Consider the following 27,741-nt stretch of genomic DNA (forward strand, 5'->3'; position numbering starts at 1 on the left):
TGGCTTTATCCTGGCCCCATCAGCAGCCTTTGGAGCCGCTGACACTTTCGTATGCTCTAGGCGTGAGATATTTACTAGGCACCTACAGTATTTCGGGTGTTGGGGAGACCGTGACAGCTATAACTTGGTCCCTCCCTCAGGGATCTCACACCATAGTGAGAGTCGGTACACTAACCATGTTTTCCTCTTCCCTTTGGACATAAACCTGTGTCTTCCTTAGTCCTTTCAGGGATTGCACTGAATAGAACCGTAAGGCCAAGACTTGCAGACTGACTTGTTGGAGAAGGCTCCAACTGGCTCAGTGCTTGTTCTTTCTTCAGATCATCTAGATTGCATTAGCTCTGGTAGCAATCACAAGACCTTTTATTAGTTATTATTTTGGGAAGTATGTCCTATACAAGTTCAAAGAATGCTTAGAAACCAGATTTCTTTGGGTGAACCTTAAGAGCCGAGACTGTACGGGTTCAAATCTAACCTATCACAGAGGCTGCTAATACTGCTTACCAAGAGGCGGGATGCTTTGGCTAAATGTCGGGACATGATGCACACCCAGCCCACCTTGGAGAGTTAATGCTGCACCTGAGCAGATGAAAGGCTCTGAGAAATCCTGCAGTAAAGAAACCCACTTGACTCTGACTCCGCCTTTTCCAAATTCTTACTAGCTGGTAGAACTTGCTTTCCTTTCTCATAACCCCATTTAATATTCTTCAGAGCGAGTGTTCCACAAAACACCCTGGAAACACTTGTGGAAATGATTTGTTTCAGCCGAAAACTGCCACTGGCCGATGTAGGTGGTCAGCAAAAAAAAATCTATTATTTGCAAATGCAGAGTTTTGTTTGGCCCAACTTGTTGGCCCCGAACTGGGGAACCAGTGCCCTGCTCCAGGGGAGGAGGGTTTACCCCTGAGCAAACCTCTCAGCGCCTGTTGTAATGAGTCACATGAGAGCCAGGCTCTCTGCTGACTGAAAGGTGAAGGGTGGGTGCCTGTGTTTCCACTCACTCCAAGGCCTCATGAGCCAGGACATTGTTTAAGCCTCTTTAGGACAGAATATGTGAGCCACCTGTGTTCTCAGACAATGAAGAAGTCATGTCTGGGACAGCCAGGGATCTGTAATGGGGCCCCTGTGACAGTCTTGGCATATGCAGAGTGTTTTGGAAATAGTCTTTGGTTGAACGAAGCGTATTAGAAAGTAAAGCGTATAACAATACTTGTTTTTTTTTAAAAGGAAGGAAGACATGTAGACATTCAAATATAGAGAAAAAAGATAACGGTATTGGGATGATGGGCAATTTCTATTTTTTCCCGTATCTTGTATTGTTGCCCAGTTTTCTCTTGTCAAGGTGCCTTCTCTTTGCAAAAAGAAATATGCGTTTATAGAAATAAAAATACATATATGTACACATATGCATACATAATGCAAACGCGCAGGTGTACTTTACTGAAATAATCTAACACGTAAGCCAAGATACATATAAGTTGATGAGTTTTTGTCTTAAATTCTCGGTTGCTAATAGTTCCTTCAAAGTCTGTCATTTTTAAATTTTTCCAGATGGGCAGCAGATTTGGGAGATGGAGGCCACGGTGGATAAAGACAAGAGCCAGCCTGTAAGCACCCAGACACGATGACCAGACACCCTGTGCTCCCCTCCCCCACCTCCCTTGTGCTCTCTTTCCCTCTTTTTTCCCCTTCCTTCATCAAAGTCCTAGTGCTTTGGACCTAAAAGGCACTCAGTGGGTATTGAATTGATGAATGAATTACACGTTTATTGAGCACCACGCCCTTTTGATTTGTAGCAGTGACATCTTCATATACCTTGATAGAGTAAGTGGTAAGTCTTTCTTCGCTGCAGCTGAAAAGTCAACTTCCCCTTAATTAGAATTTTGCCTGTAAATGTACGGAACGTGTCACAAGTCCTTTTACTTTTCTTTATTTCTTTATTTTTATTGAAGTATAATTGATTTACAATATTGTGTTTGTTTCAGTTGTACAACAAAGTGATTCGGTTATGTATATGTATATATCAGTATTCTTCTTTTAAAAATTCTTTTCCATTATAGGTTATTACAAAATATTGAATATAGTTCCCTGTGCTATACAGTAATTCCTTGTTGTTTATCTGTTTTATACTGAACATATGGTAGTGTGCATCTGTTAATCCCATGCTCCCAATTTATCCCTCCCCACCACGAGGCCTTCTAGATGGGCTGGCTCACTGTGCTTAGGACCTTGGATGGCAATTTAGATGTGGTTGCAGTTAAATTATTGACAACTGCTTTCTTTCAGAACATGCTTTTTGTTGAGATCCCTGAGTATCGGAACAAGCACATTCGGACATCCGTGAAGGTGAACTTCTACGTCATTAACGGGAAAAGAAAACGAAGTCAGCCTCAGCACTTTACCTACCACCCAGGTAAGAAGTTCTCTCCGAAGGCCCCCTGTGTGTGGAGAGGCAGCATCGGCATCTGGGTGAGGATGCACGCGATCTGCTGGGTGACCTAGGGCAGGTGACTCAACCTCTCTGAACCTCAGTTTCCTCATCTGTCAAATGGCACCTTCCTTATAAGAGTTATATAAATCAAATGCACATAAAGTGCTTAGGATGGCGCACATCAACAATATTAACTGTTGTTGTTATTAATATTTTCTTGCGAGGGCAGAATAATAATGGGGCACATGTAGACTTGTTCACCGGAAGGTGGCAAAGCTGATGACTCCTATCCCTGTTTTAGATTTGATCACAATAGGGGTAGAAGGTGAATGTGCCCTAAAATGTGGAATCTTAGGGACCCCACAGCAGGTGGTCACCTGGTGGCCAAATGGAGTTGCTGGGCGGATAACCAGGCCAGGAGGCCTCATTCTCGCAAAGCACTACAGTCCTAAGAAGGGCGACGAGAGCCATTTTGCATTCATTCATTTGTCCAGAAAATATCTGAGTGCCAGGCACTGTTTTAGCTTGGAGACACAAGAGTGAACACAACAAAAATCCCTGCCCCGCTGGAGCCGATGTTCTAACAGGGGATTCAGATGAAAGATAATACTGATGGAAGGGGATTCAGATATTAAGTAATATGGATATTACTGATACGTTGGGTTGTGGTTAGGGCTGCAGAAAGAGGCTACAAACTTCCCAAGGCTGAGACAGGCCTGCCAGCAGTCTTTCCAGGAAACCTACAATCTGAGAATGTCAGCCAGGGTGTAATTTCCATCCTGTGACAGTTTCACATGGAGCCTCTGGGCTGCCGGCAGCACAAAAGTGAGGGCCTGGCTTGGGTGGGGTGCGTGCGTCCACAGGTTTGTGTGGCACCATGAGGGTTCCATTGTCCCACGACTGGTGTACCATGCCGTGAGTGGCAAAGGCCTAATGGGACCCAGAACTGGGGGAGAATCTCTGGGAGGGCTCTAGACCGCAGTTCAACGATCCTGTGTAACATAGAGGTTTTCAATTACGTGTCACGTGCTGTCGCCCCTCCTGTGTGGTGATGAGGCCTCCCTGGGTCTGGGCATCAGCACTCACCTGCCTGAACTTGGCTCGAGTGAGAACTCGAGGCCCAGGTACCTGGAGACGGTCTTTGAGTGGCTTCCTGAGAAGTTGGAGTCAAAGCTGCGTTTTTGCTGTAGATGCTGAAACTCCTTTGTCCCCCACCCCCACCCCCAATTTGATTACGGTCCTGTCACCAATTCATTTACTCCAGTGAAAAGAAAACTGATTCCTCAGTTCCTGGGCCTGGTGATGCTTCGGTAAAGGATGTCGGAGAAGTACGAATTCTGGTGACCGTCCTGGGTGGGGAGAGGGGAACGGTGACTTCACCAACCGTCACAGTAGTAATAGTGACAGTAGCAACAACAGCAAGCATTGGGCACTTACTGTATGCAGTCACTGTACATACATGCACACATATCTCATTTAATCTTGCCCACAACCCCATGGGGTGGGTATGATCATTCCTGCCAGCTAACAGATGGGGAAACTGAGGCCCAAGCCAGCAGGCCTCATTCCCCCAAAGTACTACAAAACTAAGGAGGCCGACAGTCACCGTTAGGTCATTCCTTTGTCCAGAAAATATCTGAGTGCTGATTAAGTGCCAGGTACGGTTTTAGGTGCTGGGGATCCAGCACTGAAAAAAAAATCCTCCCTTTGAGGAGCTGACATTCTAGTGGGGGGTTTCAGATAATAAGTGAGCACGTAAAGTGCACAGATACTTCAGCTGGTGGTGAGTATGATGAAGGACAGCAAGCAGGGGAGGGGGGCTGGAGCTGCTAGGGCAGAAGGAGGAGGCGGAGGCATAATTTTACATCAAGCATTCTTCCCCGAGCTCTCCCCCTGGGCAAAAAGGCTGCACAAGGGCTGACACAGACCCACTAGCCACTTTTCCACTGTCAGAAAGACCTATAGTTCAAGATCATCACCCAGGGTAAAATTTCTAACCTAAGACAATTGCACAGGGAGCCTCTTGCCCAAGGCTAATAAGTGACAGAGCCTAGATCTTTGATCCCACCTTTGTGGACTCCTAAGGCTGTGTTCCTAACCGCTGTCTGCTAATCCTCTGCGCAACCCTGTGGCACTAAGAATGGTGCACCCCGTGTGCTTTTCTCTCAGTCCCAGCCATCAAGACGGAGCCCACCGATGAATACGACCCCACCTTGATCTGCAGCCCTGCCCACGGAGGCCTGGGGAGCCAGCCTTACTACCCACAGCACCCAATGGTGGCCGAGTCCCCCTCCTGCCTCGTGGCCACCATGGCTCCCTGCCAGCAATTCCGCTCAGGGCTCTCATCCCCCGACGCCCGCTACCAGCAGCAGAACCCAGCGGCCGTCCTCTACCAGCGGAGCAAGAGCCTGAGCCCCAGCCTGCTGGGCTACCAGCAGCCGGCCCTCATGGCCGCCCCCCTGTCCCTCGCGGATGCCCACCGCTCCGTGCTAGTGCACGCTGGCTCCCAGGGCCAGAGCTCGGCCCTGCTCCACTCCAGTCCAGCCAACCAGCAGGCCTCACCGGTGATCCACTACTCGCCCACCAACCAGCAGCTGCGCTGCGGAAGCCACCAGGAGTTCCAGCACATCGTGTACTGCGAGAACTTCGCGCCCGGCACCACCAGGCCCGGCCCACCCCCTGTCAGTCAAGGTCAGAGGCTGAGCCCGGGCTCCTACCCCACGGTCATTCAGCAGCAGAATGCCACAAGCCAAAGAGCCGCCAAAAACGGACCTCCGGTCAGTGACCAAAAGGAAGTATTAGCCGCGGGCGTGACGATTAAACAGGAGCAGAACTTGGACCAGACCTACTTGGATGACGGTAAGATGCTTGTTTCTCTCACTCCCGTGAGCTCGGTGCCCCGAAGCATCTCCCCAGCGAGTTTACTGTATGGCCTGGGGATCCTCCTTCACCCGCTTGGGCCTCAGTGTTCCCCCTCTTTAATTTAAGGGAGTTGAATAAGATAACCTTTCAGGCCTCACCCAACTCTGTGCGTGAATCACCTCCAAGCAGGAGTTCTGGGGTGGGTGGTAGGAGTTTTAGTTGCTCCCCTACAACCATTGCAACAGAAAGAGCAAATGAGGGCACTTCCGGCCCTAGGAGTGTCCCCTGGGTCACGAACTGGGTCAGTTTAACTGCTTCCACTCTTTCCACTTGCCAAATTTAGACCAAGGATAGGGAAACAGAAAGGAAGGAAAGCTAACCTTTTATTCCCGGAAAGAAAAAAAAAAATCCCACTTTATAGCCCTCTTTTGTGTGTTTGGGGGAGGGGGATGGGGCCGGGGGAAGGAGAAATCTCGTTGAAAAGTGGCTCTCTCGGAAGGGAGCATGAATGGGGGCTTGCGGGCAGGCTGCGGGCATATCTCTGCCCTGTGCCAGTGGAACAGAGCCGCGCATTGATGGGAGGGAAGCAGCGGGCTTCCGTTGTGGTGAGCCCAGCTGATGGGGTGGCTGGACCAATGAAAAGAGGCAGAGGCAGCTTTGTGTGTCTGTAGGCGCCTGAGTCTGTTGGTGGGGGCCCAGCTGCAGGGTAGTCTTGTTGGAGTGGCCATGTGTGTGACATTGGTCTGTGATCGCAGGGAGGAAGGGCCAGTTGCGTTGGCAGAACTCACCTGGGGTCAGCCAGGTGCGGGTGAAGGACAGAGAGGGCGGGGCAGGCAGAGCAGCCTTCCCCTGGGGGCGCCGGAAGAAAGAAGACAGGTGGTTTGAATTTCTGAATGGGAGAAGGAAAGCCTATACCGCTGGCGGCCATCCACAGCTCCGGCCTCGCACTTTACCTGATATACCCTGAAACCTAAATTATTTAGGAAAATGTCCTCTCAGGAACCCAGCCAAGAAGTAGGAAGTAAGGCAGAAAGCTTCAAAATAGCCACAGTAGTTATCACAAAGACCAGGTGCTAGATATCAGACACTCCAGTGGCAGGAATCCTTTGGTGCTCACTTGGAGACTATTGACTTTTCCTTTATGCAAAGTTTTGACGATCCGGGTTATCTGGGGGTTCGGTGACTTCTTGTAGTTTCCATGTCCTCTCTCTAGTAAAACGGTCTTTCAAAAACTTCCCCCAAGTGCATCCAGCAAAGATGCTTAGAGCCACTTAGTATAGGGTCAGACTGCCCCACGTGCCTTACAGGGCTGACCTCAAGGTATTGCTGAGTTAATAATTGATCTGTCTAGTCCTGAATAATCAAACACAGGTTGAGTTCGGGGCACTGTGCTCCATTTTAAAAGAGAGACCAAGGTGTCATCCATTTTTGAACAATTTACACCCAAAATGGTGAAGATAAAGTTTTGGTGCTTACCTGAAAGGGGGTTATCATGTAGAAAATTCAGCTAATGCAGAATGCCTTACCCGAGTGAGAGGGTAAATGAAATGGGGCTGTAACTGGACCTCTCTCCACGTGTGCGCTCAGGGGCTGGATCAGGGCAGAGGTGCTTCATAAATAAATGATGCCAGAGCAAGAACTGGAACTTTCCCCCGTTGACTCTCTGTCCGGCGCTGGTTTAGTCTCTAGAGTGAGAAATGTGCCAGCCCCTCCCACTCACCATGTCCATCATCCCACATTGTAGACCAGTGGTGAGCATCTCAGGTAGAGAATGGGAGTCCATCCGTGGTTCTCCGTGATGCATCAGATTCCAAGTGGGGCCTCACATGGTCATGAGTAACCTTTAAGTATCTGTGGTAGCCCCAGACAGAAGTTTGTGTTACGGAGAAAGCAGCTGAGAATGGAGACCCTTTGGGGCCTCCTAAGTGTCTTTCTGAACACAGGCAGGTTCAAGGTCGTGGTGAGGGTGATCTCCCAGAGGGTCAGTAACACGAGTCAGCTCTAAGGCTGTCTCTGAGAACCAAGATAGTGAAATTGCTTCTCCTGGTGGAGCCTTTTCTTAAGTACATTCTCCATAAGCCCAGTTCCCTGGGATTTTAGGAGGTATTCTCTGAAATGAGGGTTCTGTGGCTGAGAAAGCAAAAAATACTTGATAAAACCAAGTTTTTAAAAACCTTATTTACTGTAGGACTTCTCAGAGCCTTTACTGAGCTAGTGGACATTATCAATCTCTAAAACGAGGGGGAGGTAGCACCTGCCAAAATTACTTGATCACCCTCACAACTCCGGGACGTGCTGTTCACATTGTATTTGATTGTACTCTGTGTGAACGGGGGCCCTTGGAGTTATACAGCGTGGCAGGCCTGGGACCCCTCTCCCCTGATGTGCGGGAGAAATAACATGAAGGAATCTCAGAGTTCAGAACCAGCACTGCTCCGTCCCATGTGCTGTATTCAGTCTTCTCAATTTGGGGGCTTCACGTTCCTGGGGCCAGAGCATGACAGGGCAGGAGAATAATCTCCACCCGTGTGGTCCCCAAAAGGCAGCAATGTGGCTGCTGGTTAGATGTTCCGTGCTTGACTGGAATTGTCCCCAAGGCTCTGCCCAGCCCAGGTCCCTCTGCTGGGGAGGTGCTCGTGTGGCCTGTTGGCCAGTGGTGAGCCCCGAACTGCACCACCGCTGTAGCCGCCAGGAAGAGGGGTGCAGCATTGTCTCCTAACTGCTGGGGTTTCAGATCCCTCTCACAGACGCCGTCTGGCCTGTGCACTCACGAAACATTCTCAGACTCCACTGTTGGCTTTGTGAATGTGGGATTCAGACTTCTCAGCTCTTTGGCATGTCTTTCTGACAGGTAAACTGGAAATCCCTGGGTCATTTCTCTAGTCTGTTTGGGAGGCATCCTAGGTCGTTTTCCATCCCTTTCGTCAATTCCCCAAAGGAGGTCTCCCCACAAAATACAGCTCTGGCTGCCCAAACTCCAGCGGAACGTGCTTCCCAGGTGGGGGCTATTTCTCACCTGCCATTCATTTGCCTTTTGGGATTTTTGGCAAACTAGACTTTCCTTGGAAACTTTGTGAGAGCTGGGCTTAAGTGCTTTTGAGGGTCAAAGGAAGGTTCTGCAGCTGGAAAGAGAAGAGTCACCAGAGGATATGGGTCCAAATGCAAACACATCATCTTAGGAGTGGACCACGCTGCTCACCTGTGATCCCGGGAAGCCCCCAGTGTTTGTTTATCTTTCCCCGACCCTTTGCTAACGACCAGAGCGATCCATTGTCTGGTCTGGGCGTCCTACCTGGCTCCACCTCTCTTCCTCCCCAGCTGCATTCCTGCACACAGACGCCGCCGCCGTCTGTCTTGGCCCCCTTTTTTCTTGGAACTCCAAAATGCAGCTTCTGCTTTCTCCACTTCAAAGACTTGAGACGTTTTCCAAAAGTCTCTTTTTGAGCTAACAAAATAAGTGATATTTCAGGGCAAAATATACCCTCACTCCACTCCTCGTGTTCCTCTGCCCGCCCCAACTCAGGCGGCCCTCTTCCGAAATGCATGCTTTGCGCACACACTCAGTTTTTTTCTCTGTCCCCTTGTCTCCTCTGTAACCAGTTTCTTGTTCTAAAGCCCCAGGTCGTACCTGGCAAATAGCCTCGGCTCCTAGCAGTAGCCCGACCCTGTGAACTGGGAGCCCTCCTCTCCATCCCTCCTTCACCAGCCTCCCTCCCTCTCGCCCAGAGGCATCAACTGGTTGCCTTTTCTGGGCCAGGCATCCTTCTGGAACTAAGGGGTACGCTGGTGAGCGAGTCAAAAGTCCTTGCTCTCGTGGGGTATTTTTTTGGGTAAACGAGGCAGACCTTAGCCTGTAAGGTAATAAACCAGCTTATTTCAGATGGTGATAAAAAGCCACGAGGGAAAGCACACAAGGTCAGGAGCCGGAGTGTCGCTGGGTGGAGGTGGTGTTGGCCCCCTGAGACCGAGTGCACAGCGAGGCCGGCTCTGAGGGAGCTGGGCTTCGGGGAAGATCAGAGGGAAGGGTGTTTGGGGGAGCGGGAACGGCAGGCGGCAGAGGCTGTGAGGTCAGAGGCTGGGCTAGTGTCGGTGGGTGTCTGGCAGCAGGGCAGCACGATTCGATTTACCTTCTGAAGAGATCACTGGCTGCATTTGGAAAATGGACAATAGGGAGGCAGAGGTGGAAAACAAAGGGTTTACTTGGCTTTAGACACACCCAGATACTAGACTGTGGGAATGTTCGGGGCGGGGCAGGGGAGGCACATTTTAAAAGGTTGCCTTGTGCCTCGGTCCACTAGTGCGGTTATTGGAAACCTAACTGGAAGAGCCAAAATGTGATGAGTTCACAAGGAATTCGGATCCCCTCCCCTGCCTAGAACTAAAGGGCGGCTCCACCTTCTACCGCCCAGGGCGCCTGCGCCCAGGGCGCCTGCGTGGAGCAGGTAGGGAGGGTTTGTGCTGTGCCGGGATGGGGCGGAGTGGGGGGCAGGCAGGCCAGAGAGGCACTGGGGAGCTGGGACTCGGAGGGCACTCCTGCCGGCTGCCTCAGGTGACACGTTCTCGGAAGAGCTGGGGGTTCTCAGGTCATCAGGCCATCTCACCGTGGGCTCTGGGGTAGTGAGCCGACGCCGGCAGCCTCGAGACTCAGCCACGGACAAGCACACCCAGGGACAGGGGTGAGGCCTGGGACTCAAAGGAGAGCCTCCATCCCTTTCTGGAAATGTCTGAGGGAGAAGGATGAGGTCTCAGTGATTGGCCAGAGCCTCTGCCAGTGGCTTGTAAGGATGGCAGCCGGTGTGTGTGTGTGTGTGTGTGTGTGTGTGTGTGTGTGTGTGTGTGTTTATACATGTAGGAAGAGCACAAACCAGTTTGTTTTTCAATCTGCTTTCCTATTCTTCATACTTGAACATCATTTATTGAAATACACTGAATAAATTTGAATATTTCTATATATTTAAATATTGAAATATAGGCACACTCAGAAATCAATAGTGTATTCTGCATTTCACCAGGTGGACCACCCAGGTAATTACCACCCAGACCATGCATGACATGGAATCTTGTTAGCACCCCAGGAGCACCCCGACATGTAATCTTCTGCCTTCTCCACAAAGGTGGCCATTATCCTGCTTTCTAACCCCAGAGGTTCAATTTGCCTTCATGTAGAAACAGAAGTCACACAGCTGTGCCCTTTTGTGTCTGGCTTCCTTCTGTCAACCACTAGCTTGTGAGATCCGGCAATATTGTTGGCTGTAGTTGAGGTTCATTCATTTTGTTGTCATGGATTATTCCACTGGGGAAACATTCTACAATCTCTGTGTCCATGTTCCTGTTGATAGACATTGGGGTTGTTTCCAGTTTTATGAAGAAGCCTTCCGTGAACACTCTTGAACTCTTCTTTTGCTGCCCACACAGAAGGTCAGGAGTTTAAAACCCTTAAAACCCTTGCCAGATGGTTTTCCAAAGTGGTTGTACCAGTTTATACACCCAGAGCGGTGCAGGGGGTTGTACAAAGCGGTTTTAAGTTTAGTTCACTTTGTATCTTCTCGCCTTGGGACCTGCCCTCAGTTCTAATGAAGGTGCCTAGTTATGGGGGTTCCAGGCTGCAGACCCAGGGGGCAGCAAGCTGTTTGGGTATCAGCTGCTCTGACCCCTGCTTGGACCAGTTACTTAAACTCTCTGGGCCTCTGCTTTCTTACCCATGAAAACTCCACCTCCTGTTCAGATACTCAAACTGCCAAGTATGCATTAAGATCTGCACTTGGAAATAAGGCTCCTAAAAGACGTTCAACGATTAATATTCGCTCCATTAATAGTAATGGTGATGATTGTAATAACCTTGCTTCCCTTGAAGTTTCTTATGGTGCCTTTTCCAGCCTTGCCTTTATTTTGGCCACTTGAATACTTTGACTTTTTTTGTTAGATGAGAATACTCCACGTGGAAAAAAGGTAGGGAAAAGCCCCAGAGAACGCACTGATCTGTGGCTCACAGAGGCTGCCTTTCAGGCCACAGAGAAGTGGAGGGTACACGTGCTGTTCACCTCGGGGCCCAGACATGGCCCAATTTCAATTCCCTGCTGCCTGCTCTCTTCCGCCCCGGGAGTGAACACGGCAGGTTGGAATGAACCCCAAACTCGCCCATGGAGGTTAGGTGGCCGCCAAGAGCTTTCCCTTGACCCTTGGAAGCCACTCGGGTGCACCGGGAGGAGCTGGCCACACCTTGTGCATTTCTCCGTGGAGGTGATTTCCTGGGGCTGCCAGGCGGTGGAGCCAAAGGTGCCGCCCCGCCGCATAAAATGTGTGCAGGGTAGTGGCCTGCCCGCAGGCATTCTCTTTCCTCGGTTGGGTCTAGTTTGAATCTTCCCCTTGCCTTGTTCCCGGTTCTCAGGACTTACTTGCCATGTCTCTGTAAGACATGTTGAATGGAGCTTTGAATATCAGCGTTCGTACTTACCTGTGACCTTGCGCAAGTGACTAGCCTTGCTGTGCCTCGGTTTCCCCATCCACAGAATGGACATAATCCCAGCTCTTCCCTCATGAGGCTGTGGTGAGACTGTATTGAGTTAATGCGCATCATACTTTTAGAACAGGGCTTGGCCCAAACGACTCCCCGATAAACGTTAGCTGCTATTTTTCTTTGTGAATTTAATTGACTTCTTGTAGGACATGGTTCAAATTTTTTACAATATATCTGCATAGGAGAATAGAAAATTGGCTATTCTGGTCTTTGGCGATGAGGACCACTTGCCCGTATGCCCTGTCTCTTCCATGTGGGCCAAAGTAGGGGACAAAGCCCCCAGGGCACTGGCTCAAGGTTTCCTTCCCAAGCTTCTTTCAGGGACCTTGGGACATTTACCTGCACAAGGGGACGATGCCCTGGGCCCAGGGACAGCTGGGAAGTCCAGTTAGCATGTCCCCTGCTATGCATCCTTGGTGGAGCATAGCAGGGCCCAACCGCAGGCCCAAGTTTTGCTAGTTGGGCCATTGGCAGAGGGTCCCAGGGTGTCCTTTTAAAAAGCTCTTTACCCAGAGGCTGGATGTGCCAGAGTGTGAGAACAGGCCAGGGAAGAATGGACAGAGGGACGCACCCTCCAATGTGCAGGAAGTGGGAAAGGAATCGAGGGTGGAAGAGCCATCTGTGACTGGTGTGGCTTTGTTCAGCAGGTCAGGGATCTTTAATTGGGGCCGGTCCATAACTCCGGCAAAGCCTGTGACAAAGCAGCTCCTGTTTGGAGAGGCGTGCAAAGCCCACGGACAGCCCGGCTGCTGCTGACAACGGCCATGTGCCTGGCCGCCGTATTGGCCCAGGAGGGCTCGGCTTCTGGCAGCCACCCTGGCGGCGGTGGTGCTGATGGAGGGTGACATGCAGGGATTCTCTATTCTGATGAGAACCAAGCAAAATGGTTGCCTGGCTTATGGCACCGTGGAGAGCCTGATTCAGGTGTTGTAGTGTAGGGCTGTGCGGGGCACCAGAAACTGCCAGAAACCACCAATGCCAAGTTTAATTCACACGGCCGCCTTTAGTGGGCACCAATAGAGTCCAGGCTTCTGTTGAGGGCTTTGGTCAGCATTCTTTTTAAAGATCACGTAAAAATATCTGTGTTTTATAGAGGCACTATGTTCACATGCTTGAAAAAACAAAACAATATAAAAAGGTATCCAGCAAAGTCTTACTCCCATTTTTGCTCTGCTCCCTGATACTAGTTTTCTCGAGCCTTCTAGAGTAGTATTTCTTAGCCTTTTGATCACTATTGCCACCCTTTCTACTCAGGCTCCTTTTTAGATAATTTTTTCCTAATCGCCACCCCCATGAACTGTCAATCCCATAGATGCACTGTATACCTGTTTAGGTACCGGGGCCCTTTGCAGGGCCACAAACCATTGTAATAGAACCAACTTTCACCCCTTTGGGGTGGTATCGTCCCCACTGGGAATGCATGTTAGAGTTTCTGTATGTAATCGTGAGCACATGCAAACATATCTTCTTATTTTCCCCTTTTATTCTACAAGAGGTAGTAAAATATACACACAGGTCCCCATGGATGGGGAATTGGGTATCTGTGGCCACCACAAGCAGCACTTATTACATCTGTCACTCAGTGAATGGGCGGGTATGTCAGGGGACCGTTCTCTGGAATGGGATGTCTGGTCCGAGGGTCCAGCCTCGATTCAGGGCCTGCTGGGTGCAGAGTTTCTGGAGTTGTCCTGCCTGGCTTTCAGTCTGGCCTCACCACTTCACTCTTTTGTGACCTCAGGTAAGCCACTTATGATAATGGCCCCCAGTTCTGAAGGTTATTGCATGCATGGAAATGGGAGCATCCTTTGTAAGGAAAGCTCTTTGCCCAGTACCCGGTGTGCATGGTGGGTGCTCCAGTAGTTGTTCATATACTTTTCTGCCACCACCACTACCACCAATATCATCGTCATCATCATCAATTCTGGGCCATTGCTATAGTCTGAATGTTTGTGTCTCCCACAGCTTATATGTTGAAGCCTATCCCCCAATGTGATGGTATTAGGAAGTGGGGCCTTTGGGAGATGCTTAGGTCCTGAGGATGGAGCCCCCTGAATGGGATTAGTGCCCTTATAAGAGAGACCCCACTAAGCTCCCTAGTTCCCTTCCACCATGTGAGATTATGCTGAGAAAGCAGCCATCAATGAAGAAGCGGGCCATATCTGCCGGCATTTTAATCTTGGACTTCTCAGCCTCTGAAACTGTGAGAAACAAATGTTTGTTGTTTATCAGCCATCAAGTGGCTTTTTTGTTATAGCCTCCTAACTAGACTAAGACAGCCGGCAGGTAGTAGGGGCAGAGCTGGGCTTTGGAGAAGAGCCCTGAGGCTGACTCTTAGCTCTTGTCCTTATTACCCTGCTGGGCTACTTCTTGTTAATTCAGCAAAGAATATTTAGAGTCTCACTGGAAAATGCCAAAGTCCAGAAAACTGCTTGCCTAGAGACAAGCCCACAAAATTTGCAGGAGCTCCTGATTGAAGATCACTTCACTGAGCCAGTAGAAGGTCTGCATCCCTCTCCCAGGAGAATAAACCTCATGTAGGTGTCTGTTCCAGGGGCATCTTTATTTTGCCCCTCTTGATGTTTCCCCACCTTCTAAGAACCTCAGATTTCTAGCTGTGACACTTAGCTGTCCTTTCATCCCAAATCATGTGTACTTTGTGTTGCTGGCTTATGTAAATATAAGGAACCACCTTCCAGCTGACTCCAGACCCAGAAATGCTCAGCCATCTTTGTGAAATTCTGCAAAGCAGCTGTTTTCAAAGGAATGTGTTCTTGCATTTCGAGGTCAGAAGCTACCAAACCACAAGATAGTCCGTTCTCAGACTTGCTGTCCACTCAGCCCGTATTCCAGAGTAGCCTCTGACCCACAAAGAGCAGACAGGACCCAAGAAAGAGGACCAAGGAGACATTATTTGATGTCATCCGATGGCCCCAGAGTCAGCCACCAAACCCCAACTTTTAAGGATTCGGAGTCATTCGGACTGTGTTTATTTTCCACTTCCAAAATGAAGTTATTGTCTGGGGGAAACAAGTAAATATCCTGGTGAAGGAATAAGGTGATCAGTTAAGATGTATGGGGAGGTCAGCATCCTTTTTTTCCGAGGCCCTTCTACACTTTCATTCTTATTAGCACAGCCTGCAGAAGTGCTGGGACTTACTTCCCCTCTTAGTGGATGTGCCAGACACGCTGGAAACATGGCTTGTTTCAGGATGATGCAGCAACTGGGTGATTATTGTGAACGCCATTCCGTGCAGGACTGTACTTGTGATGGGCCTTCACTCGTCCCAGGCCATCACCTAACATAATCCAGAATGTGTGTATTAAAAAATGCGTAACTCCCCAATATCAGCTCGAGCTGTAATTTGTTTCTCTCTAGAGAAGTTAGAACTTGAAAAGCAATTTAGTTATTTGAGGCTATGAATTAGATGGGGGGGCAGTTAATCAAATCTTATTTTAATACTGAATTTCTTCCTGTACTCCCTACCTTCTCCTCCATCAATAAACCCATTTCAGATAAATAGTAAAGTTTATTTTCCCGAAAAAAAAAAAAAAATCTTTAATGAAATAGCCCTAGTTTTATTCCCTTCTGTAGAGTTGAGATTTGGGTGCATTTTGTCTTTTGTTGCCCCCGAGTATAGTTCTGGATTCTTTTTTTGCCCTGGACCTATTCAACTTTATTTTAGCATCATTTTCTTTTACATTTCATCCGAGAAGGGCTTTGTTCTTGGGAAATGATGAAACCATTTCTCTGGCTCTTCTCCACTGCATTCCTGACACCTCTTTAATTTGTTATTGACCCTGGGATCTGGCTAGCTGAGACTGTGACTCTCAAGGCAGGACTGGGGCCTGTTTTGCCCATCTACGATGTCCACAGTCTCTCTCTAGGTGAAGTCAAAGGCAAACCGAGGGTCGAATTTGAAGAGAGAGTCTGTTCAGGTCCTCAGCAACCAATCCTGCCACTTTCAGGTGTCAGGATGACATTGGCCTCATTCCTTTCAACTGCCATGAAATCAGATCTCCGGCCAGGCAAGTGAAGCAGAGTGCGCCGTGGTCGTTTTACAATGAGAGCCGAGTATCCCAACTCGATTTTGTGGCGGGCTTGTCTGCTGCAAGCGGTTTGGACTTAAGTCCCAGGCGTTCTGCAAACCAACAAATGGGTTTCAGCTGAAGCCTGTTAGTTCCACCATCCCGGGAAAGTTGAAAGGCCACTCCCTGGTTGTTAGTTTCCAAAACTCTGGACAGGGTGCTGTTCTGTTGCATAAGCCGACGACGTGGGGAACGCCTTTGAAATGTTCCGCAGCCGGTTCTTATAGATTTCTGGAAGTCGATGCTGTCTTTTGAATTCTCAGCTTTATTGGAAGCCTAAAAAAGAATTGACCCAAAATTGATGAATGCACCCTTTCCACTTCTTACAGATGGATTGAGTTGTGGTCTGCTTCAGGACTTGGCATGGGGGCGGCCAACTAGTGTTCCATGGGCTACATTGAGCCTGCAGATATTTTGTTTGGCCCACACAGTATTTAAAAAAATATTTGGATTAGATGCCAACGTTTAAAAACCAGGAGATTGCACATAAAAATACAGATTTCCGGCTTTCCTTGGAAAATCCGAGCATCTGGCCACCCTGGGCCCCATGTTCTGTATGGCGGCTACCTGGAGTCAAAGTCAAGGCTGGTCCTGAGTAGAGACCACCTCCTTTATTCAGACAGAGCGTGTACTTGTCCATGGTGCCCCCCCTCCCCCTCTGTCTCCTGAAGATGGATGGAGTGTCCGTTGTTATTTACCAGCACGCTGGTACTGTTGTTCCTCTTATACTTGGCCGACCTCACTCAGCCAGGGTTTCCATCCAGACCCGTTCGGCATTTGCATTTGTTAGCGCTCTTCTGGAAGTGCCACTTACGTCTGTGGCCACCTAACCCAGCACCTGGCGCAAGTGGGCACTCTGGAGGTGTCAGCTCCCTCTTTCTTCCCTCTCCCTCCTTGTGGCCGGGGGTAAGATTTAAAAACACCTTTTTGGATGAAATGCTGTAAATATATATAAATACAGAGTAGCACAGTGTACCCACTTACCCACCGCTCGGCTCCAGCTGTGGTCAACTCATGGCCAGTCGGGTTTCTTCTACACCTCTGTCTTCTACCATCTCTATTTCACAATAATAGTTTGAAGCAAATCCTACACATCAAAAATCCTAGATACCAAAACCATATTGTTTTGTGTGTAAATATTCAGTGTGTATCTCTAAAAGAAAAGGTTTCTGAAAATACTCATAACACACATGAAACTTAATGAAAATTCCTTAAAATCATGAAATATCTGGTGTTTAAACTTCCAGTCTTCTCACACATAACATAAAGGTTTCCTCCTTCTTTGTTTTGTTTTTATTATTTTATAGTTTGAATCAGGATTCAGACCAGGCCCACACACTGCACGTGGATGCCTTGGGGTCTAAGACTGTTGTCATCCAGAGGTTCCCCCTCTAGATTAAATAATGGAACCCTTTTTTGGTTTTATCATCATCATTATTATTATTTTGCAATTTATTTGTTGAAAAAACCAGATTGTTCGTCCTATAAAATTTCTCACAGTCTGGTTTTTACCAATTATGTCCCCATGGTGAGCTTTAGCATGTTCCTCTGTCCTCCGTATTTCCTGTAAATTGGCAGTCAATTCTAGTGGTTTCATGGATTCAGGTTTAATTGTTTTGGGCAAGACTGCTTCATAGGTGGGCGCATCTTTCTGTCAGGAAGCACGTGCCGTCAGGCTGTCCCCTTCTTGGTGATGTTACCAGCTACTGATGGTCAGTGCCGAAACTCCATTAATTCAGTGGTGCATTGATTGCAAAATGGTGATATTCTGTTCTAATTCTGTCTTCCCTTCCTCTTCTGTTAGCTGGAAAACTTCTATAAAGAGAAACTTTCCTTCATCAACAATGGTAGGATTCATATAGGAAAAGCAAGATGAATGCTTGATTCTTTCCCTTTATTTACCAGTTTTTAAAATAATGGGTTGGTTCATTAACATCGTCCAGTGGTGATCAATTAAGGAGTTTTTTTTTGGTATCGTTATGAACTCATAGATTTAAGCATAACTGATGTTTTAAGATTTTAATGGGCTTTTTTGCTTGTTCCTTTTGTCTTTGTCATTTGATGGATCTAAATAATATGACTTTCTCTCCTTTTTTCACCTGGCTTAGCAATATGCTCAGATATTTTGAGACATCAGGAAGGAAAGAACCCTATACGTAGACTAAGGGTTGTGTTCCCTACATGTGTGAAGGGGAAATCATAAAATAGCTCTTGAGTGCCATCTGGCTCAGATATCCCTCGCAGCATTGACGAGTCTTTAACCGTGGTTTAAGAATAGAGTTTGCAGGGCAGGGGAAAGTTATGTATTGTTGAGGATGTAGAGGGCACCCAAAGTAACAGCAGCTTAAACAAGATAGATGATTTATTTCTCATGTAACAGCACAGGCATAAGCAGTCCAGGGCTGGTATACTGGTCCCATGGTGCCAAGACTAGGCTCTTTCTGTCTTATCACCCTGCCATTCTTAGGGTGGTACCCTCATCTGCACTGTCCAAGATGGCTCCTGGATGCAGGAGAGGGTGGAGGAAAAGAGGAAGAAAGGCATGCCCCTTCTCTTTAAGGGTATAACCTGGAAATCACATGTATCCCTGCCTCTGATACCTCATTGGCCAGAACTTTGTCATGTGACCACAGTGAGCTGCAAGGGAGACTGGGAAATGTAGTTTTTATATTTACCCAACCATGTGCAGAGCTAAAGCCTATTACTGTGGAAGACAGGACGAATGGGTTCTGGGTCTCTGCACAAGAAGCATGATCATAATGGGAAAATAGCTCCAAAAGGAGGTTGGATATTTTGTATTGTTTAATATTCTTAGGAGTTTCTTCATCTATTCCACAAATATTTATTGAATGCTTCCTATGTGCCAAGTGCAATTTTAGGTCTTGGGGACACAGAAATGCATTAAACAGGTCCCTGCTTTCATGAAGCTTACCTCCTAGTTAGGGAGCCAAACAAACAGCTAAATAAATATGTAGTTGTCTCTCTGCATCTACAGGGAATTTGTCCCAGGATCCCCTGCAGATACCAAAATCCATGGGTGCTCAAGTCTCTTATATAAAATTGTGTAATGTTTGCCTATAACCTACATGTATCCTCTTGTATACTTTAAATGATCTCCAGATTAATTGTAATACCTGATACAAGGTAAATGCTATGTAAACAGTTGCCAAGCTTTTGGAACTGTCTGGAAATTTTTTTCCAAACATTTCAATCCATGGTTGGTTGAATCTGTGGATGTGGTTATAGTCTATGAAGGAAGTCTAAAACAGAAGAGGGAAGAGCCCTTACATGTCCAGTTATTGCTGATTCTCCCCATGGGAGGAAGAATTGCCACCAGTTAAGAACCACCAGTCGGAAAGGTTTAGTGCCTGATTCTAATGGAAACAACAGCTATATAATGTTGAGTGTTGACTATAAAGGCCAGTTTCATAGACTGGAGAATTCTTGGCTCTCTCTGGGTGTGAGAAGCCACTAGGAACTTCTTTCTTGCTGTGTTCAGTGTATTCCCTGCTGAGCGCCTGGGACAGTGGCTTCAGGGTCAGAAGATGTTGATGAGTAGTTGTTATCAAAGGAAGCTTGACTTGGAGCCCCACTTCGCCTCCTTGCTTGTGGCCTTGGGCGAGGCACGTGTGAAAAGCAATTTATAGACTGTCATGTGCCCCACAGATACTGGGGAGGGCCTCTTTTGGCGTGGGGTTGGCAGGCCGCTGCCTCAGGAAACTGCCAGGAGGCATCTCGTTTGGGCATTTGCTTTCTTGGTTTGCCTTTAATCTACTGGTGCCCATTCATTCATTCCTTCTTTGAATGGATATTCACTAGGTACCTACTGTCTTCTGGGCTTTGTGCCAGGGGCTGGGACACAGCAGTGAGTGCAGTGGACCGAGGCCCTCGCCTCATCTGACCAAGTCTCTAGGGGAGATGTTAATCAATGAGTAATGCGAATTTCAGATGGGGTTCAGTGCTCTGATTAAAACAAACAGGTGAAGGTAGGGGAGGGCGTAACTTCTGACCCTGCCGTCAGGGCCAGCCTCTTAGAGGAGGCGACCTTGAGCTGAGACCTGAAGGAGGAGGTGGGGAAAGGGAATCCCAGGCAAAGGGAACAGCATGTCTAAGTGCTGGTTTGTGTGGAGGACAGAAAGAGGTCTGGGGTCGTTGAGATTCATGCCCAGGAGATGAGATTTTGAGGGCAGGCCAGACCACGGAGGGCCTCAGAGGCCACGGCGAGAGGTTTGGATTTGATTCCTGGAGGGACGGGAAGCTGCTGGCAGGTGGAAGGTTGCCGTTTGGGGGGTGTGTTGGCCAGGCTGGCAAGTATAGGACATAATCATAACAATAATCCCTCCCCCTTAATGAGCACCTTTGGAAGGCAGAGACTAATTATCATCTCCGAATCAAGGCTGTGAGACCAGGCTGAGGAGTGAGGCACTGATTTGTCTCGGGTCACAGAGCTTGAGGCCCAGGGAATGAGCTGTTGGAGGCATGTGTGTGAGAGAATGATCTAGATTCAATTCATAAACAGAATGGAGCATTTATCTTGGGCCTTTCACTCCGTGCATCTGATGAGACGCCAGAAAATTGCTTTCCCTCCGTACCCGCTGATCTGACTGCTTCCTGGACACCACTGCACGGACACCCTGCAGGAATTCCAGACTCAGCCGGTGCTAAAGTGCTCTCATACCCGACCCTCCTCTGTTCCTATCTCCCCTCCCCTACCTGTCCTGAGGAATTTGGGGTGTGGCCTTAGGCGAGTGACTTAATGTCTGTGACCTCAGTTTCCCCATCTGTAAAATGGGGCTAATAGCAGTGCTTCAGGTTTAAATGAAGTGATATATGAAAGTGCGTGTAGCAGGGTCAGTCACATGGCAGGCGCTCCCTAGCGTAACTGTCAGCTTCATCATCTTCCTCTGTCCAGGGTCGTGGAAATGTCTTAGTCTCTGCATTTGGGACGTGCCAACCCTTCTTTAATATCTTCTCACCACTTACGGGTCGAGGCCATCTGCTCAGGCCCCAGAGTGAGCCTCGTCAGGGACGCTGGCCCGGGCCCTCCGGACACCCTGCTGTGTGTGGGGTGCGGGAGGTCGACTGTAGCCTTGTTCGTACCAGCAGACGGCCGGAAGCAACCTGAGTATCTATTAATAAGAGTCAGCCACACAAGGGGGTACTGAGCAGCTGGGGATAGGAGTAGAAGCGGGGGACCTTTTCCTGTTTGTATGTTTATGCTTTCGGATTCTTTTCGCCTTTGCCATATGCATGTATTTACTTTAAAAAAAAATTAAGAGAAAAAAAAGATTAAAGGAAGGGATACATTTCAGGTCCTAGCAATGACCCTAGAAGCTAATATAAAAAAATGGGGATTTAGAAATAGGAAGCTTTTAGTTCCGGTTAGGGGCTCGTCTCCCACCATTTGGATGCGTAATCGTCCTCGTGCACCCCTCTGGGCTTTGAGTGGAGGACACGCAGCTGTGCTGAGATTTTCTTGCCTCTGGACCTGCGCCCACGCCGTAACCTCCGCCTGGAATGTCCCACCCCTCCCTCTGGTGCCTTCTGAAATCTGACCAGCGTTTGGAGGCTCTGACAAGCTCTCTTCTCCCTGCAGCCGTAGGGTTTTTCTGTTCCTCTGAGTACTGGAGCGACACCTGGTCCCTTGCAGTTGCTGTTTATTCCATGTTCCTTTCAGGTGCTTTTGTGTATTCCCCACCCCCCACCTCAAGTCTAAGTCTCTAAGTCTAAGGACTGATGTCTCTGACTTGTCTGTACCCCGGCTGCCCCTGGGCTGACTTTGCACATAGTACGTTAAGCCCTTAATAACATTTTCTAATGTCGCCTTTGTGCAATCTAGCCCAGCTCCCTGCACATAAGATGCTCACCATATATTTGTGGAACTACATGAATATCCCAGAATGAAATGGAGATCATATACTGCCTGGATTTTTTTGTTTGTTTGTTTTTTTGTTTTTTTAATTTATTTATTTAATTTATTTATTATTTTTGGCTGCGTTGGGTCTTCGTTGCTACTCTTCGTTGCGCCGCGCAGGCTTCTCATTGCAGTGCCTTCTCTTGTTGCGGAGCACGGGCTCTAGGCATGTGGGCTCAGTAGTTGTGGCTCGCGGGCTCTAGAGTAGAGGCTCAGTAGTTGTGGCGCACGGGCTTAGTTGCTCCGCGGCATGTGGGATCTTCCCGGACCAGGGCTCGAACCCGTGTCCCCTGCATTGGCAGGCGGATTCTTAACCACTGCGCCACCAGGGAAGCCCATTGCCTGGGTTTTAAATGATTGAAAACTATTCATCATAAAACCACAACAATAATACTTCTTTTTAATAATAATAGCGGCTAATACTTAGATGTCATTTATTGCATACCAGGCACTCTTCTAAGACATCATTATATTAACATATTTAATCTTCACAACAGCCCCATGAGGCAAGGACTATAATTATTTCCATTTTATAAATGAGGAACCTAGTCCAGAGAGGTTAAGTAACTGGCCCAAGGTCACACAGCCAGTGAGTAAGTATGTAGATGTTCCTTATCTAGGTTTTTGGGGAGGAAAGATGCCATGCATTTCTTTGGGAGTTCAGGAGTACAAATACAAAAAAACCCTGGAGCAGCTGCTGGCAAGGTGTGACAGCATATAAAACCTGGGGAGACTACCTGTGTCCTGGTCCTAGAATCAGACCTCACGACAGCTTTGGATCCAAGGGCTGTGAGCTTTTCAAAAGGCCTGAAGAAAAGTTTGAGAGACTTAGGGGGTTGGAGTGGAGGAATAAACTCCATCCGAAAAGAGAAGCACAGAATTGAAGTGACAAATGTTCAGTGAACTGCCTGTAAACATAAGATGTCAGCCAGTCACCTTCAACCTTTGCAGCAATATTTAAATTGTATTTATTGTGAGCAGTGGGGGCATTTTACTCGCTTGGCATCAGGGCCAGCCTGGAGTTTTCAAAAGTAACAGTGCTGGGGCCCTCGAATGTCCTGCTGGTTCTCTGTGGGGCGGCAGCCAGGGAGGCACAGGGAACAGCGTGGGAAGGCTCCAGCGGGCCCCTGGTCTGCCCCTCGACGCCACGCTCTCCTGGCCTCAGACTGCCCAGTGGACTTGAGTCCCAGAGGCAGAGTCCGAAGACCAGGCCGGGGCAGGCCTTCAAAAATGTGCTGGCTGCTGGGCCCACTAGAAAATCCATTTCTTGCTTCCAGCCAGCAGCCCTGCCCAGTCCCGGGCCATCCTGGGGTTGTTGTGACAGCAAAACGAAGTGCCATGGAAACGATTGTGCAACCCCGGGGCTGCCTGGAGAGCAGGGCAGCTGCTCTCAGCTGTGTCGGTGCAGCTTCGATCTGCCCTCCTCCCATTCCCCTTGGTATCCTGTTGTGCTTGGCCTGGGCTGCCTTTGGACTCAGAAGCGCTTCTTTTGCAGGGAGACCCGCGAGCTCGCTCCCCCTTTTCACTCCAAGAGGCAGCCCAGCTGGCTCTCACGCCCCGATTCCGGCTGCCGCCTTCCAGCCCCCTGCTCCTCCCGAAGGTGCGTCCCCGTGGGCCCAGCTGGCGGCCGGGACGCCCGGGAGTGGGCATCTGAGCTGGCCCGGGGCTTCCCTCTGTAAACAGCGCAGTGTTTGCATCCCAGGCCTGGTCAGGGCTCTCCCGGCCAGTGGGGCCTCCCTCCCGCTGTGGTTCCAGGCGTTTCTGGGGGCCAAAAACAGAAACCAGCCCTGTGTTTTCCAGGCTGCCAGGCTTCTGAGAAATTCATGCCTCAGCCCAGAAATTCCCTGCTCCCGCTCACCCCCGGCCCCTTTCAGAGAAGAGGGTACCTGCTCCCCACAAGCTGGCTTCCTGTCTCTTCTGATGAAGGGGAAGTTTCTGGGGAAGGTCTTTGGCCCCATTCGCAGTGGCCCTTCTCTCTGGTCACGGGACCCTCTCCCACCCCAGTCCCACAGCTGTTTGATGTCAGAGCGCAGGTCGTGGGGACCCTGCCGTGGGCTCTTGCCACCTGACTGTGGCCAGGATCACCCTGGAAAGAGTTTCCTAAATTCAGACTCTAGATCACAGCCCTGGGACAACTGCTGTCCTGAGGGAGCTGCTAGGCGTTCGGGGTTCCCTCTGTGGGGTTGGTGTTGGGGGCTGGCAGGAAGGAAAGCAATCCACTGAAAGTAATTCCTGCTGAAATAGGAGTGACTGATAAGGTTAGGGCCCCCTCCTGTGGGTGCCTCCAATTCCCACGGGGGCTCATTCATGCTGATGGGTCTCTCAGGGAGAAATGGGCTGGGATGTTTTCACGCAGAGGTTGCCACCTCTAGTTTCTGTGTTGGCAGGTTTGGCATCCTGACCCAAAGTCTTGCAATTTAGTCAGTTCTACTCCACACTTTTGCTGAGTACCTACCTACTATGTGCCAGGCAGAGAACAAGTCAAAGGGCATTGATTTGCTAACTCGCACTGTGGTTTGTAATATGGCCACGTGTAGTGTGTGTGTGTGTGTGTGTGTTTGCGCGCATGTGCCCAAAATCAGGCATGCAAAGGAACAGCCCAAGAGCTAGAATGGGCAGCAGAAGAGATAAGTTGGCTCCATCAGGTCCTCCTTGGACTTCAACGGTAAACTCTGATCATTTTAGGTCCGAACAAAAAGCTTCTGTCTTTACCATTAAACCAATGTTTCTTGGCGAGGCAGGAAGGCAGGGTAGAGGGGTTTCGAGTTTGCACCCTGGAATCCCGCCTGCATTTAAATCCTGGCTCGGCCACCTGCTGGCTGTGTCACTCTGAGCAAGTCCCTTCAGCTCTCTGAGTCTTGGTTTACTGGACTGCAAAATGGGGATAATAATAATACCACCTACTCAGGGGGCCTTGTGAACACTGAATGGTTAATGCATGTAGATTTCTTAGACCAGAACCTGGCACGGAGCAAGTGCTCAGAACGTGCCAGCCTCCCGCACGATTTCTTTTTTTTTTTTTTTTTCCTGAATGAATCAAACCGTTTCTTTCCGATTTGTGCTATAGGAATTATCCAAAGTTCCTTCTCCCCTACCATCAATACCAAGACAGACAATCTTGTGGATTCCATTCAACTGTGTGGTCAGTCCCCACGCAGCACGATTTCTTGACACCTGAGGCCAGCCAGGTCAATTGACAGGTGCTGGGTGAATGAGGGGCGGTCCCTGCCCTGTGGCTCTTACAGTCTCACGGGGAAGAAGGATAATAAATACAAGAGAGAAATGTATTTCAGATGGTGAGACATGCTATGAAGGAGAGAAACAGGTGCTGTGAAAGGAGACCTTGGACAGGGTCTCTCAGAGGAGGTGACCTTCTCCTGCCCCAAGTGTGCCAGAAGGCCCCCTCCCCCAGTCCCCACGACGCTGCTGTTGTTCCCCGGCCTAGTTCTTGTGTGGTAGGCACAAGGTCGTCTGTCTCGGTTTGTCTGCCTTCCCTCCATTTCCTTCCCCACCTCCTTCCTTCCTTCCTTCTCCCTCCCTCCCTCCCCCCTCCCCAGTTCCTTCCTTCTCTGTCCCGTCTCCCGCCCTCCTCTCTCCCTCCCTCCCTCCCTCCCTCATTCTCTCTCCCTTTCTTCCTTCTTTCCTTCCCTCCTTTCTTTAACTGCCAAATGACTTTCATTAAATATACATAAGATATAAAAAAAATATAACAATACAAATACCATGTACCTACCCCGAGTTTAAAGAAAAAGAATATAACCATTACCTTTGCACTCTTCTGCCTTCTAAAAACATTTTTCATTTGCAAATCTTTCAGTTATGTTTCTCTACAAGAGCACTCGTTAAAAATTTTTCTCTGATTTTCATTCTCACAGTGAAACTAATTCTTTTTTGGGGGCTAATTTTTAAAAATTGAAGTACAGTTCATTTACAATGTTGTATTAGTTTCAGGTATATGACAAAGTGATTTAATTACACATATATATGTGTGTATGTGTGTGTGTGTATATATATATATACACACACACACAGATATATATATATTCCTTTTTTAGATTCTTTTCCATTATAGGTTATTGCAAGATAGTGAATAATATAGGTCCCTGTGCTGTACAGTAAATCCTTATTGTTTATCTACTTTATATATAGTAGTGTGTTAAAATAATTCTTTAATATCAAACTCAATGCTCAAATTTTCAGCTGCCTCATAAATGGCCTAATTTTTTTTCCCACAGTTCATCTTGACTCTGGATCCAAGGCAGGCCCACACAGTGTGGTTGTTTGAAATGTATTTTCCATTTCTTTCATCTGTGCAGGCCCCCTTTATCTTTTTCCCCTTTGCCATCTTTGCATTGAAGAAGCCAGGTGGTTTGCATGTAGGCTGGGTTTTGCTGATTGCAGCCCCGAGGTGCCATAAATCGTTGCTTTGTCCTCAGCATTTCCCGTAAATCAGTAGTGAGATGGGTGGCTGGATCAGATTGAGTTTGATGTTTTGGGTGAGGCTCCCTCATACGTGGTATGTTCCTCCCTCAGAGGTGTCTGGGGTCTGTCTCTGTTCTGCAATGTTCACAGCCATGATGCTCCACGCCTGGACTGAGCACGGAATTTTGAGTGTATTTTCTTCCCTCCCACCTTAGACTAATTGCTATCCTCAATTTTGTGTTTGTCACTCTCCTTTTTTTAAAAAAATAGTTTTACCACTTGTTTGATTCTCTAAACAACACACTGAGTTTTGCATGCTTGTGAACTTTACATAAATGCAGTCATTCTGTAAGTAGTTTTCTGCAACTTGCTTCTTCCTTCAACATTACGTTCTTGGCATTCATAGGTTGTCATTTTTGTAGCTGTAATTCTTTCCTTTTCTCTGCCGTGTAATAGTCCATTGTAGAGCTCATTTATCCTTTCTGCTGATGGTGGACATTTGGTCGTTTCCAGGTTTTTTTCCCTATGCTGGTACAAACAGTGCTTTCCAGAATGTTCTTTCTCTGCACACAGAGGCGTTTCTGTCGGGTTGTACTTACAAGTAGAATTGCTTGGTCACTGGGCGTACACATCTGCCACGTCAGTAGACAATACCAAATTGTCTTCCAAAGCGGTTGTACCAGTTTATACTCCCATCAGCAACACAGAAGTAAGTACATGGCTCTACATCCTCCCAACGTTTGATACTGTAAGATTGCTAAAGTGTTTGTAAAACTCCTGTGGGTGAGATGGTATCTTTCAATGAATAGAAACTTTTAATGTCGTTAAATTTATTTTTGGAAAGGTTTGAGCTTTTTGAGTGTCATTTGGGACGGTGCTACCGAAAATGTGTCATTGGACTGGCAACATCCGTGTCACGTGGAAGCTTGTTAGAAATGCAGATTCTCAGGCCCCACCCACCCCCAGATCTGCTGAATCAGAAACGCTAGGGTTGGGCCCAGCAACCTGAGCTTTTACGAGCCCTCCAGTGATTCTGATGCTTCTCTGAAGCACTGGTTTAGGAAATCCCTTTCTACCCCTATGTCATAAAGAGAGCTTCTCCTGTATCATCTTCCCCACATGTTACAGTTTTATCTTTCACACTTAAGTTTGTAATCCACCTGGATTTGACTTTTGTGTCCAGTATGAAGTAAATTTCTAATTTCATCATTTTCTGTGTGGATAAGTAGTGGCCCCAGACCATCTATTGAGAAGTCCGTCCTTTCCCCACGGGCCTGTAATCCATCCATGCTGTAAATATCGTTTCCATGTAAGTGCAGGCCCCTTCCTGCTCTCTCGGCTTTGTTCCATAGGAGAGTTTGTCCCCAGTTCTTAATTACAGCCGCTTTGTAGATATTCTGGACGGCTGGTAGCTTTAGTCCCCAGCTCGTTGTTCCCCAGAAGTGTCTTTTTGCTTTTCTGCAGACACGTTGGAGAGTCAGCCCGTCAGGCTCCACAGCATGGCACTGA

At 48.3% G+C, this 27,741-nt stretch overlaps 1 protein-coding gene across 4 annotated transcripts in view; it reads left to right on the top strand.

Moving 5' to 3' along the window:
• NFATC2 (nuclear factor of activated T cells 2) overlaps nucleotides 1-27,741 on the top strand; it is a 159,175-nt gene that overhangs the window by 111,303 nt on the left and 20,131 nt on the right. For all 4 annotated transcript variants that reach the window (XM_061210215.1, XM_061210218.1, XM_061210217.1 and 1 more), the window contains exons 7-9: nucleotides 1,552-1,607; nucleotides 2,287-2,413; nucleotides 4,601-5,290. In XM_061210215.1, coding sequence (XP_061066198.1) covers nucleotides 1,552-1,607; nucleotides 2,287-2,413; nucleotides 4,601-5,290 — 873 coding nt within the window. The remainder of the gene's footprint in view (nucleotides 1-1,551; nucleotides 1,608-2,286; nucleotides 2,414-4,600; nucleotides 5,291-27,741) is intronic.

Source organism: Eubalaena glacialis, chromosome 13, assembly GCF_028564815.1.
Source record: "Eubalaena glacialis isolate mEubGla1 chromosome 13, mEubGla1.1.hap2.+ XY, whole genome shotgun sequence".
NCBI lineage: Eukaryota > Metazoa > Chordata > Mammalia > Artiodactyla > Balaenidae > Eubalaena > Eubalaena glacialis.